Genomic DNA, 14081 nt, shown 5'->3' on the forward strand with positions numbered 1-14081 from the left:
CAGGAGGAAGCAACAGCACAAAGCAGGGAAGTGACTTGGCAAAGGTCACCTGGAGCTGGGATGGAGCCCAGGAATAGCACCGGCTCTCCTGCCACCCCCCTGAACTGTCCCTTCCTCCCGGAGTGCTGAGTGGTGGCACAAACCCGGCCGGGCTGGTGGCACTGGGGGGGGTTTGGTTTTGCTGCTCGTTGGGGTGTTAAAATTTACCATAATAAAGAAAAATGATGAAAGCAGGGATGCAGGTGATGGGGAACCTCAGCTGGGAAAATCAGAGCAGTGAGGGGAGCTGGGAGGGATGGGAACAGGATGGTGATACGGGGGGTGCCTATTAAGGCTGGAAAAGCAGAAGGAGAGGGCAAGGTGGGCACAGGGCACCAATGGCAGACACAGGGTTGCTGGGGGCTGCCTGGAAGATGTGGGGGCCACAAAGATGATGTGGCTGTTGGGACTCCAATCACAGCATGAGGATGCTCTGCAGTCTATAACAGCCAAGGGAAATTCCACATGACCTTCCCTGTCCCAAATGCCCTCAACCACCTTGAGGCCAAAGTAAACCCAGCTTGGGGTACTGAGGCTCTGTAGCCCCTGATTAGCAGGAATACATGGAACAAGTTTAGGTTGTGCACAGCTGGCCAGATGTGGTGGTATGGGTGGAACAGCTGTGCAGCCTCGCACTGGCTGCTCCAAGCGGGGCTGGGGGTAAGGGGCTGAAATAAGGCCAAGAAGGGATTTGGTGGTATAGGATCAGTGCTGGGTGAGGAGTGACACTGGGGAAATCAGTGCTGAGCCAGGCTGGGATGGAGCATGTGCCAAGACAGGACTGGCCAGGACAGATGGCTCAGGGGGTGGGAGAGGCCTGACAGGACACAACTCGTGACCGCCAGTGCCTCCCTCCTTCCCTTGTGCCCTCCTGCCTGTGTTTGTTGTGGCCACGCTCCCAGTGATTCATCAGCTCGTTTTGGTGTGTCCAGCTGAAACTGCAGCTGTGACAGCACCAAAAGCTGTGTGCTGGGAAAGGTGATGTGGGCCTTCAAAGGGCAGAGCAAGGAGCAGGGATTGCACTCTGGATTCGGACAAAATGAGACCAAATCTGAGTCAGAGATGTAACAGTGTGGGGACCAAGGCTTTGGGGCAATGCAGGAGCTTTCTCCATCACAGCTGGTCCTTGCAGACCTCTTCCCAAAGCATGAGAGGTTTGTGGGAGGTCAGGGACTGTCTGCAGGAATCACCTCCAGTGACGTGCATGCTGCAGGTGGCAGCAGGCAGGTGATGGTCCCCGTGGGTTGGAAGTGGAGGGCACCTCCACACCCCTCTCCCAGCTGGGCCATGTGCTACCCCACGAGCCCCCAGCCCGCCCCACCATTTACCAGCCCGGTCCTCCCTTTTCCTGTAGGTGTGGTTTCCATAGGAAGGACGGCTGGTCCAGCTCCCGGCTCTCAGCCAGCCGGACGCTGTGCTGGTGGCAGTTCCTCTGCTCCGGGCTGAGCGTTCCAGCCTGGGGAGCACCTTGTTCCCCCTCTGCCCGCCGGTGATGGCAGGGAGGGGGAAAACCACCAGACTGGCTTGTGATTTCTCCTCCTTTCCAACCACTGAGCGGTGCCTGTGGGACCTGGGGATGGGAGAGGATGCCGAGGACTCGCGGTCGCCGTGAGGACTCTGTGGCCATGCGGCGGCGGGCGGGCAGGCCCCTGGCAGTGTCCCGGGGCAGGGGGACACTGGGCTTTGCCAGTAGTATCCTCCTGCTGGGCCGCTCCGCCCTGCAGCTGCCGGCGCTCTGGTGGTACCTGTTCCTGTGCGCCGACGCCCAGGAGGTCGCCACGTTCACGGTGCAGTACCGGGTGCTGGAGGAGGTGCCACCAGGGACGGTCATTGGGACACTGGCTGAGCACTTCGAGGGGGGCGAGAGCGGCGACACAGCAGAGACCTTCCAGCTGATGGAGACTCCCGGGAGGTTCCCGCTGCGCGTGGGGAGCAGGGATGGGGCGCTCAGCACGGCTGGGCGGGTCGACAGGGAGCAGCTGTGCCGGCACAGTGATCCCTGCTGGGTCTCGTTCGACGTGCTGGCTGCCCAGAACCTGGCGCTGATCCACGTGGAGGTTGAAGTGCTGGATGTCAATGACAACGCGCCGCGGTTCCCCATGCCCGAGCTGGAGCTGGAGATGTCAGAGAGCGCGTCCCTGCGGACGCGGATCCCGCTGGATCGAGCCCTGGATGCTGATGCTGGCCCCAATGCCCGCTGCTCCTATGCCCTCTCCCCCAACGAGCACTTTGTTCTGGAGGTCATCTTCAGCTCCGATGGGACGAGCCATGCGGAGCTCGTCGTGGTTAAAGAAGTGGACCGGGAGCTGCACTCCTCCTTCGACCTCGTGCTGACGGCCACTGACCACGGGGAGCCACCAAAATCAGGTACTGCTTTAATTAAAGTCATTGTCCTTGACTCCAACGACAACAGCCCTGTCTTTGCAGAGAGCTCCTTGACAGTGGAGGTTCGGGAGGATGCCCTGCCTGGGACCCTCCTTGTGACGGTCACGGCCACTGACCCCGACCAGGGCCCCAACGGGGAGATCGAGTACAGCCTGAGCAAACACGCGCCCCCCGAGGTGCTGAGCACCTTCAGCATCGACGCCCGCACGGGCAGCATCATCCTGAAGCACCCTCTGGACTACGAGGAAACCCACACCTACGAGCTGGATGTGCAGGCCCGGGACCTGGGTGCCAACCCCATCCCAGCACACTGCAAGGTCCTGGTCAAAGTCCTGGACGTCAACGACAACGCTCCCGATGTCCACGTCACCTGGGCCACGCGGGTGCCCGTGCTCTCCGAAGCCCTTCCCAAGGACAGCTTCGTGGCTCTGGTGACAGCCAGCGACCCTGACTCAGGAAACAATGGGCAGGTGCTTTGCTCCCTCAGCCAAGGGGACGAGCACTTCAGGCTGAAGAGGACCAACAGCCACAGCTACGCTCTGATGACCAACGCCGCGCTGGACAGGGAGCTGCGCGCCGAGTACAACCTGACGCTGGTGGTGTGGGACCTGGGGGACCTGTCCCTGGCTGTGCTCAAACACCTCACCATCTGCATCAGCGACATCAATGACAATGCCCCCGCCTTCGAGAGGGCCACCTACGAGGCTGCCGTTGCTGAGAACAGTGAAGCACCTGCTTTCCTGCTCACCGTCCGTGCCACTGACCCCGACTTGGGCTTCAACGGGAAAGTCACCTACAGCATCCTGGACTCCTCTGCTTTGGGTTTGTTCTCAGTTGACTCCACCACTGGGGATGTTTTTGCCCTCCAGGCTTTTGATTACGAGCAGGTGAGGAGCCTGGAGTTCCTGGTGACTGCGGAGGATGGAGGTCACCCCAAGCTGGCATCCAACATCTCCGTCAGGCTGACTGTGCTCGACCGCAACGACAACGCGCCCATCATCACCATGCCAGCGCTGGTGGGAGGTGCAGCCACGCTGTCTGTCCTGGTCAGTGTGGAGACAGGGTGCTTCTGGGTGGTCCCTGGGAACAGGAGCACCCCAGGAGCTGCAGCACTGACCAACGCAACACTCGCGTCGTGTGCTGGCACTCCCTTCCTCTTCTCCATCGTGGCCAGGGATGTGGACTCTGGCAGCAACGGGGCTCTCCGGTATGATCTGGTGGGGGGGGACGATGCTGGGTTCTTCATCCTGGACCCTCTCTCAGGGCAGGTCTTCCTCAATGCCAGCAATGCCAGCAGCCTGGCTGGCAGCGAGCGGGAGCTGCTGGTCCGGGTGAGCGACGAGGGGGACACCCCCCTGCACACCCTGGCCCGGCTCCGCTTGGTTTTCCGGCATCACGGGGCCTTCTCCAAAATCTCAGCCCAGGACCCCGGGTGGCTGAGCCTGTCCTGGGTGGTGGTTATCTGCCTGGCTGCTCTCCTGGGCGGGTGCCTTCTCCTCCTGGCTCTGACCCTGTCTCTGCGGAAGAAGGAGAAGAAGGATGGCATGGCCTACAACTGCAGGGAGGCAGAGGATGCCCACAGGCAGCAGCAGCTCAAGAAGCCGCACAGGCAGATCCAGAAGACTGACATCCACCTCATCCCGCTGCTCCGGGGCCGCCCCCGGGAGGTTGAGCCCCCCCAGCCCTGCCAGGAGGATCCACCTGGCACAGCCCCCCCTGCGTCAGGGAGCTGCCCACAGCCTCCCATCCACCTCACCCCCACTCTCTATAGGACCCTGAGAAATCAGAGGACCCAAAAAGACTCCGAGGAGCAGCAGGGGACCTTCGAGCTGCCCATCCTGCAGCGCCGTCCCTGCCAGCCCCACAGACCCAAACATTTGGGGAAGGAGGCCGCAAGCCCCCCGGATGCACCAACGCACAGCAGGAGCCTGGTGAAGCCACCCATGGGACAGCCCCAACTGCCACCTGAGCAGCCCGTGGGTGCTGGAGGGCCTGGGCAGCCCCAGCCCCACCAGCAGATCCTCAGGAGCCTGGTCCGGCTGTCGCTGGTGGCTCTGGCAGAGCAGAGTCCCACGGGGGAGTTTGCAATGGAGTCACCCCCAGTGCAGGTAAGAGCTGCCCTGTGCATTCCCAGAGCTGGGGACCCCTCCAGTCCTTCCTTTCGTGAGTCTTGCCCACCCTGGGGTGGTGGGAATGTGCAACCTGATGGTCGTTGGTTGGTCTCCTTCCCCAGCCCTGGGCAGAGGTGCTGGGTGGGATGAACATCCCCCCCACCACGGGCAGGGTCTCCCCACGGTCACCAGAACACCGTGGGAGCTGGGAGGGAGGGTGGCTGTCACAGGGAGAAGGGAACAGTGCTGTGCTCCCTTTCCCAGGGGAGCGTGTGGGCAGGGAAAGGCAGGCAGATGGCGCAGGGGGGCCAGGTGGGCTCCCGGCCGCTTGTTTTTCCCCCTGCCCGGGACTGCCGAAACATCTGCAGGAGGAGGAAACGCTATAAAAAGGCCGGGGGGTCCGAGGGGACGTCCTGGCAGGAAGCAGCTTGAGCGGCGACCGCCGGGGCTCAACAGGCTTTTCCTGCCTTACAGCAAATCTCGCAGCTGCTCTCCCTGCTGCACCAGGGCCAGTTCCAGCCCAAAACAAACTACAGGGGAAACAAGTACACGGCCAAGAACGGCAGCAGGTAAGGCTGGATGCCGGCCCTGCCCTGTCCCACACCCCTTCCCTCGTGTGTCTGCTGCCTCTGCTTCAGCCTCACCAGCCCCAGCAGCCTCTGAGGGCAGCACCGGGGCAGCAAAGCCTCACGCCCTGAGATTGGGCTGGCAGCTCCTCCCTTCGGGGGATGGTTCTGCTCCTGTTGGTGTTCCACTGCTCTTTGCCTCCTTCCTGGGCCACCTTTGGCAGTTCCTTCCCTTCTCACCCGAGCTCCTCCACGGCCATGAACCATCATCCCATCCTTGCCAGGGGAATACCAGTGGGTGCCTGGCACTCAGGAGCACAGAGGGTCCCAACTCTGGAGGCAGCAGCACAAGGATGAGTTTTCCCACAGCTCTGGGCACATTCTTAGAGATGCTGTTGACTGTTGACATGAATTTGGGGCACCTCTCCCTGTGCCAGGAGGCAAGAGAGGGAGACAATGCCAGAGGGTTTAGAAGGACTGAGATATCCCAGCTGTGTGCCAAGGATGTTCCCAGAGCCAAACTTCATGGTGTTCCCATTAAGTTATGCTGTTGCTATCCCTGGGTGAACACTCCTGAAGATGCCAGATGTCCTCCCATCCACACCTGCCCAAGCCGTGGGCAGACACAACTTTCTCCACCTTTCTCATCTGCATCTTCTGAGGATGGAGAGAGAGGGACAGTGGTTCTGGGCTTGCTGGGCTGTGATGTTCCTCACCTGGTCCTGCAGGTGGGAAGCTCCTCTGAATTTACAGGGAGGAGCCAGCTCCCCGTTTGCTAAGGATATGCCCTGGAAGTGTCCATGGCCAGGTTAGACAGGGCTTGGAGCAACGTGGTGTAGTGGAAAGTGTCCCTGCCCACCACAGAAGGTGGAGCACGATGAGCTATAAGGTCGCTTCCAACCCAAACCATTCTGTGATTCTATGATGTACTTGAAGAAGGACAAAACCCCTCTGGGGCAAGAAATGTATAGCAGCCCCTTGTGTAACCCAAACAACCCCCAAACAACCCCAAATGAATGTGTTAGTGGGGACTGAAATCACTGTGCCTTCGGTTCTGAGAGCGATGCACTGGGAAGGTGCCCACACCCCCTCCGTGGGTCATTTCATGGGGGATGGACACAAACACCTTCAAAGGGCTGTGGTGGGAACTGAAGTGACCTGGGTGCTGTGTCCCCTGGCAGGGCTGCAGGGCTGGACACCGACTGCCAGAGCACGAAGGACAGCGGGCACGGCGAGAGCGAGGCCGAGGACCGTGACTCCGACAGCAGCTTTGAGCTCTCGGTGCCGCAGCTGGTGGGAGAGGAGCTGGAGACCCTCCTGGAGCCGCAGGCAGGTGAGGTGGCCTCACCCCTGGGAGCATGCTGGGGCTGGGGGGGATACAGCAGTGGGGTCTCCTCAAATAACCCCATTCAGGAGGTAAAAATGGCTGGCCTGGGGACATCTCATCTCCTGGAGTGGCTCTGACAGTGGCAGATGCTTGGGACAGCATGGCTGGGCCATCCCAGGCTTTCAGGACCAGGCAGTGCACAGCAAAAAGGCACTTGCTGAGCTTCACACTGGATTTGTTCCTGTGTTTATGGAAGATCTTCTTTCCCATGGATGTATCTGCTGTTGTTTAGCTGATGTGGGAGGTTGAGCTGTTGTTGTGCAGGGCTGAAGTCCAGTTTAACATTGCACCTGGTGATCTCCTTCCCACCACTCTGACCCAAGCCTATCCTTTTCATGGTCTCCTATTCATGCAGAGTGAGAAAGATGGAGAGTTGTCCTTGTCAAGCCCCATCAGACTCCTCTTTCCTATCAGGCTGAACTAATCCAGTCTCATCTCTGGTGACCAACCTGCTGCTAATTTCAGTGTATCTTCACTGAGATGTGGTGACCAGAATTGTGTCCAGTGTTCAGGAGACACTGGGGGCATAAGGAGGTTTTCTGGTTTGTTCTTCATTCTTGTACTGTCCAAGCTCCACACTGAGCTCTGTCACCAGACTGTCTGGGGTGACTCCAAACCCCTCCTCTGCATGGTGGCAGAGTCATCAGTACATGACATGTTGTTCCCTGGGACAATTGTCCAAGAGTTGGTGACACAGAAATCCACCAGCCACATGTTACTCTTGGTTCTCAGCATTCTTAGGTCCTTCACAAGTCTCTGCTTTTGTGTGTTTCAGTAGAGTCAACACCAACACCGTCCCCTTCACCACGTCATTTATCACTGTGATGAGCAGATACTCTGGGACTCTGCTAATGACCTCCCTTGGTGGGGAAGATTAATTATTCTTACCCTCACTTCCCAGCTTTTAACACACATTAGTCCCTGGCTGTTGATGCAGGGACAGCTCAGGTCCCTGAGAGCTTGGCTGGTGCTTTTCCACCAGCTCAGGTGTCCTCTGTCATCATAGAATTGAATCCTGGAATGGTTTGGGTTGGAAAGGACCTTAAAGATCATCTCATTCTACCCCTTGCCATGGGCAGGGACACCTTCCACCAGCCCAGGTTGCTCCAAGCCTGTCCAACCTGGCCTTGGACACTTCCAGGGATCCAGGGACAGCCACAGCTTCTCTGGGCAACCTGTGCCAGGGCCTGCCCACCCTCACAGGGAGCAATTCCTTCCCAATATCCCATCTAACCCTGCCCTCTGGCAGTTTGAAGGCAAGTTTGCAAAACACAATTCCCCACCTTGACGGTATCTCGTTGGTTCCCTTTGGAACACCACCTCCTTGTCCCTGTGCTGAGCCAGGCACAGAAGGATTTCTGTGAATCTGCCTGCACCAGATTCACCTTCACACACTTAAAAACTCCTGTCACTATTTCTCCTTCCCCTCCTCTGATCCCTGTTCATTTGAAGCAGTAGTTAACCAACAGCAGCTAATAAACCAGGCAATTTCATATCTGAGTTCCTCTGGCTCTCTGGAGTGAATACCATCTGGGCCTGACATTTTCTACATGTTCCTTTTATTGATTTGTTCTAAAAATCTCCTCTACTGGCATTTCAATTTGAAAGAGTTGGGCTGACTCATGTCCTGTAGCAGAAATTTCATTGTGGAGCCTCCACAGAAGAGGAACTCATTGAGGTTTGCTGCTGGGGTGGTTTTAATTCCAGAGCTGGGCATTTTTTGGTGCTCTTCCTTAGGGAGAGAACCTGCTGCTTCTCCCCATTTGCCTTCCTGTTCTTTTATTCTGGTAAGGAGCAAATGAAGGAAAGGCTGAGTGAAGTGAGAGCTGAAAGGCTTTTGGATTTAAAGGTCCTGCAGCCAAGGGCAGGGAGTGAACAGGAGCCCAGGTGCATCTCATGGTGCACTGACAGGCACCAATCCCAGTAAAGGGATCTCTGTCTGGATCCAGTCCTGCCCACAGGGAGCATCCTAGAAAACCCATGCTCTGGTGGGGCAGATCCATGAAATGCCATCTCACATCATTCTTGGATCTGGTAGGAAAAAACCCTTTTGCCAAAGTACTGGAACTTCACAGAATCATTAAGGTTGGCAAAGCCCTGTCAGACCACGGAGTCCAACCATCACCCCAGCACTGCCAGGTCCACCTCTAACCCGTGTCCCCAGGTGCCACATCCATGTTTTTTGAACACTTCCAGGGATGACGATTCCACCACTTGCCTGGGCAGTGCCCCACCACCCTCACAGGGAAGAATTTCTTCCCAGTATCCCATCTAACACTGCTCTCTGTCAGTGTGTTCTCCCTTGTTCCATCACTCCATGCCCTTGTCCAAATTTATCCAGGACTCTTCATCCAGCCCTTCCCAAGACCCTGACAAATTCGCAGAGCACGAATCCCCACCTGGACAATGTCAAGTTGGTTCTTTTCGGAAGGAACTGGGTTCCATTTCTCAGTGAATGCCAGCAGGGAATGCTGAGGCTGTGCCCATGTGGCTTCCTGCTGGCCATTCCCAAGGAGGCTGCTCTGTTCCAGCGGTGAGAAACCCTCACTATGAGCCCAGAGCTTCCCGAGAAGGCAACGGGGTGCAGACGCCGGAGCTGCCGGGCTCCTTCCTCCTCTCCCAAACACAAACAGAGAAGTGGACTTGCATCCTGAGAGGGAGGAAGGAAACTTTGCTTGTGCTCAGGAGTATCTTAACAGCTGGCTGAGGCTGTCTGGGCCTTTGTGCTGTTCCCAGCAGGAGGAACTGTGGGATTAATCAGTCCCAGGCAGCTCTGGGGTTGTTTATGCTGTGGGATGAACTCAGCACCCTCTGTTAACACTGACCCCCACCAGCCAAGCACAGCCTCTCCCAGCAGCAGATGAGAGATAGAACTTTATTGATGATAAAAACAACCCCTGCTCTCAAAGCACCATTAAAACAAGGCAGTAAAGAGTTATTGGTCAAATTAAACAAACCTAATCAAAATGTTTCATGGCCACAGGACCATCAGCCCGCTGAGTCGTGGCTCTCCCTGCAGGGAGCAGACTGGTTGTGTCCTGCTCCAGAGCTGAGGCAGCCAAACATTCAAGGAATGCAGTGGCTTCTTGCAGACTGGGAGGAGAAAACTGGGTGTTTTAGAGCCAAACCATGGGGCTGCAGCACTCCTGGGTGATGTGTGAAGGAACAGTCACTGCGACTGAAAGAATACTGAGATTGCACAAAGAAATCCTGGAAGTGAAGCAACGCAAAAGAATTTTGGGGCTTCATCTGAAACAAAAACCTAAGTGATGTACTTGCCCTTCTCTCATTACCAGGCTTAAGTCCCAGCTCTCACCCCATTCCACCCAAGGAAAGCCATTTTTCAGAGAAAAAGGACTAGTTGGCTGAGGAAGGAGCCTTGTCCCAGTCACTGCGTGGGGACCCTGTGTCCCAGGCTGTGAGAGGATGCTGATTATCCTCTGGAAGCAGCAGGATAACTGCATCAGAATGGGGACCCTCCTTCCAGAGGTCACTGTGCAAGTCAGAGCCACACAATTATTAGTGACACCAGCTCTGGCCACCCTGGGAGTGCTGTGTTTTGTTACCAGACACCCGTGAGTTGTTTACTGCTCTCAGAGTGTTTCACAAACCAGGTGGTCGCTTCCAACCCCCCAGGGGTTCTGGGATGTGCTTTGGGAAGGAACAATGTGGGGCTGGAAGCAGCTCTGTGCCCCTCAGCACGGACTCTTGTTTACCAACTCCCTCAAAAAACAAGAATCCCCGTTTCCTCTCCTGCTGTCTGACGGGGAAGCTATTCCAGGCCCTCCCTGCTATGGGGTCCTTCCTTTCTTTTCCAGGAGATGTTTATTCGTGGACAGTTGTAATCACTTCTTCTTTTGCCAGCACTATTTTAAGCCTAAAGGTTTCCTTTGCTGGTGCTTCTGTCCTCAAAATAACGGCAGGTTGCAGCAGGTCCCCGGGGAGCTTGTGCTTCCTTAGGAGCAGTAACCTCCACTCCTGGGGTGTCTGTCATGTCGTCCTGGATCACTCCTGCTTTCATTCCCAGTTTTCCCTGCACTGGTGTCATTTCAGCTCCTTTCCCCTCTGGATGGATGATCAGATTTGTGTGCAATTCTCCTAATCAGGTCTCGCCAGACCCAGTAACAACACCATCAGTACGCCTTCATAGCTTGACCAACACGCTGGATGATTCCATTTTGGGACAAAACCACATTACTGGTGCACTAAGGAGCCTGCCCCAACCCCCAGCCCAGGCTCCCACTGCTCCTCAGCTGTTTCCAATTGAGGAACAACCACTTTATAGCTCAATTGTTTGTTACTAGTGCTCAACCACCCAGCTGTGCATTTTATAATCTAGAATTTCATTCTGCTATTATTGTTTTCACAATAACCCATTTCTTCTCAGTCTCAATCTGCCTGCTTAGCAGCAAATTCTCCCCCTGGAGTGACCCTGAAGGGAAGTCCACTATCTTTGTGTCCAGTACTTCCCCCTTGCAGGCTTTCCATTGTCAGCTCCCCTTTAGCCAGTCCTAAACCCTCCCTCTCTCCAGCTTTGCTAACAATTTAGTGAAGTGCCACTCCAGGCTGCAACAAATGAGAAAGCAAAGTGATTCTAATGGTTATTACAATAAAATAAAACAAAAACCCCCAGTAGTTTTAAACCAGTTGTATTTTGCTTGGCTTTTCTAAGCTGCTGGGTTGTATGATTTGGTAGTTTCTCTCTAGACCTGTTTACAATGACTCCTCTCAGTGATTTCAGGAGACCCTCTCATTAATCAATCATTTTATTTACTTGTTTTTTCCCCTCTCTTCTCTCCTGTGGTCTCCCCTGCTCCCTGTCTCGCTCAGAGCTGGCCCTCAAGAGGCTCACGGCCGCAGACCCCGCGTGGATGGCCCGGCTCTCCTTCCCCCTCACCAGCAGCTACAAGGACAACGTCTTCTCCCCCGACAACCCCCACTCCTCTCAGGAGGAGGAAGCTGCAAGGCAGGAGAAACCAAGGACCTTTGAGACCTTTGGCAAAGGTGCTGGGGCTGCCTCCGACGCTGCTGGGGCGAGGCTAACCAGCACCTTCCTGTCAGAGATGAGCACCCTCTTCGAAATGATTCTGTCCCAGAAGGCCCAAGAGCACAACGAGACGGGCTCGGGGCTGCTGCGGCAGCTGTCGGCACGTGGGAAGGGCCTGGGGCTGGAGGACAGACCTGCTGCTCTGTAGGTTCTGCTGGTGGCTGTGAGGAGTCAGACAGAGCTTTGGGTGCACACGTGGGCTCCAGCAGGGTCACTGCACTGCCCCTGTGTAGACAATCACAGCAGGCACGTTCTTACTTTGCCTCACCCCATCAACTTTCTCCATCACTGATTTCACCTTGTTTAGTTCCCCTCTATCTGCCTGTCCTTGCCTTCCTCCCCTTCCAGCCCCCCATCAGAGTCAGGTCACCCCTTCCTCCCAGGACAGGCCATGAGGGGATGGGGGTTGTTGGAACGACCACAGCAAGAAACATCCACAGGATCAGACTGTGCACCACGGACATTAAAATACCTGTCATGGACTCTGACACGAGCTGCAGAGTTGGGCCCCAGGATTTCAGTTATTTAAATAAACCTCTTGTTTTCTAACATTACCCTCTCTGGAACAAGGTGCAGTGTAGCTGACAAACGTGCAGGAAGCCTGGAACGGCAGCTGGGAAAGCAGAGGACGTGCCTGTTGTCTCCCACTGATCCTTCCAGCTTTTGTGGTTCTACCACCGTGAATCTGCATTTCGTTAAACACCCCAAAATCAGCACTGGCATCTCTCCTATGGCTGCACCAGGTGCCTACAAATTCCTTCTCCGTAACAAATGGATGTGGCACTCACTGCTCTGCTCTGGTTGACAAGGTGGTGACAGAGATTGGACTCAATCTTGGAGGTCTTTTCCAACCTTAATGATTCTGTTCTATTTGATTCTCTTTGGAGGCCACTGGATTTTGGAGCATAGTCCTTACCCAGAAGCAGACAACAGATGGCTGGAGTCTGCCAAAGGTAACCTGGGAAAAGGGAAGCGTGAAAACACTGTTTTGAAATATTCAGTCTCCAGCTTCACCCTTATTACAGGTTTTCACTTTGATCTGTCTGTGTGTGAGCTGTAAGACAGTTTTGGGATAATTGCATGGGTGGGAAAACTAAGATATTGGTAACAAAGGAGGGAGCACACAGGTGTTTGTGCTTCCCCAGGGTGGATCTGCACTCACAGAGAATGGGAAGGCAGCTGCAGTGCATCCACAGGCTCACAGCACTGTGTGGATGGCAGGGAAGGGATTTTGGATCCTGCACACACGGGGGACTCCTCTCTGCACCAGAGTTTGGGCCTTCCAGCTATGGTATAAAACACCAGAAAAGATCTGGGGCATGCTGGAGAAGGGGCTGTGTAGGTGAGGGGGGGGGGTCAAAGATGGGAATGAGGGCGAGCATCACCTCCCTGCCAGCACTGCAGTGAGGTTGTGACTGCCACCCTCCCCTCTGACACAGGGCACTGCTCCCACCACTCTGCCTGCTTCCCTTCATATCTTTATAGCAAAAACAATGACTTCTCCACGGACACCCCAGCTCACAACACATTCAGGGCCAAAGCAAATTTGCTCATTTGCTGTCACATCAGGGGTCTTTGGGTGATATTTTTGGCTTTCATTTTGCTGTTAAGTTGAAAAAGAACAGGCACCACAGTCCTGGCTCATCTCACCAGTGTCCTATCCCTGCTCTTTTCCCTGCACCTGGAGGTGACAGTTCCCAGCTTTAGGTGTGTACCAACACCAGACAATCATACAGATCATTTAAAGCAGAGTAAATGGGAAAGTTATCCCTTTCTCTTGCTCTTGGAACCAAACGACAAGACCAATAGAGTAAGATTTCCCCAGGTGGACTGTTTAATATCCAAAATACCCACTGTTGTGTTTGGAGCCTCCAAAACGCTTGCACAGATGAGCCCATCCCTGGCATCCATACATGGATGGCTTTGTCCTGGGTTTGCTAACAGGAATCTCTTGCTGGTTTGTTTCACAAACAAAACAGGTTCTTGCACCAAAACAATGACAGAGAGCCAAATTCCAACTGAGCTGCAGCTGTGCAAACCACGAGGGAAGCATTCTGCGACTGAGGAGATGCAGCCCTGTGGGAGCATCTCAGGAGCACACGCAGAGGACAAACCTCACACCTTCCTCTGCAAAGTTGCTTTGATGTGCCTGTTAAAGGACAATCTTTACACAAAAATACCTTATAATAAGCATATTAAAAAGGAGACGAATTCCTCTCTTGGTTCAATTTCCTGATCCTGCAAACTGCTTTGGACCCCCAGCCCCTGCCCCGAGCTGAGCAGTGCGTAAGCACGCTGTGGATTATCACAGAAAAGGAAATCCACCCGAGGAATTTCCTGCTAATTGTATCCTGCCTGATAAAGGAAATGGTCTAAGCAAGCTTGGTCTGAGCAGAAAGAGAGACCAGACTAGAAGAACAATCAGATGTGTTGAGGGCTGGCTGTGCCCCTCCCTTGCTGAATGGAGACCACAGCAAGTTCAGGATGGGGCCATTGCCTTTGTTTTCCAGAGCCTCATCTACACAAAGCACTAGAGCACCGTGGCC

At 55.2% G+C, this 14081-nt stretch overlaps 1 protein-coding gene across 1 annotated transcript; it reads left to right on the top strand.

The window, feature by feature from the left end:
• The first annotated feature begins 1655 nt into the window (after positions 1-1655).
• Positions 1656-12745, top strand: PCDH12 (protocadherin 12). Its single transcript, XM_050312317.1, has 4 exons — positions 1656-4532; positions 5010-5104; positions 6283-6434; positions 11319-12745. The coding sequence occupies exons 1-4, from the start codon at positions 1665-1667 to the stop codon at positions 11681-11683; spliced, it is 3480 nt and encodes a 1159-aa protein (XP_050168274.1). The 5' UTR covers positions 1656-1664; the 3' UTR covers positions 11684-12745.
• Positions 12746-14081: the final 1336 nt, after the last annotated feature.

Source organism: Myiozetetes cayanensis, unplaced genomic scaffold (assembly GCF_022539395.1).
Source record: "Myiozetetes cayanensis isolate MyiCay16 unplaced genomic scaffold, myiCay2020 scf17, whole genome shotgun sequence".
In the NCBI taxonomy this organism is placed as follows: Eukaryota; Metazoa; Chordata; class Aves; order Passeriformes; family Tyrannidae; genus Myiozetetes; species Myiozetetes cayanensis.

Bases quoted from the DNA above. Each gene is read 5' to 3' on its own strand.
- PCDH12 (XM_050312317.1), top strand. From the start codon at position 1,665: ATGCGGCGGCGGGCGGGCAGGCCCCTGGCAGTGTCCCGGGGCAGGGGG. The intron at 4,533-5,009 runs GTAAGAGCTGCC...CCTGCCTTACAG, and splicing joins TGGAGTCACCCCCAGTGCAG to CAAATCTCGCAGCTGCTCTC. The intron at 6,435-11,318 runs GTGAGGTGGCCT...TGTCTCGCTCAG, and splicing joins CCTCCTGGAGCCGCAGGCAG to AGCTGGCCCTCAAGAGGCTC.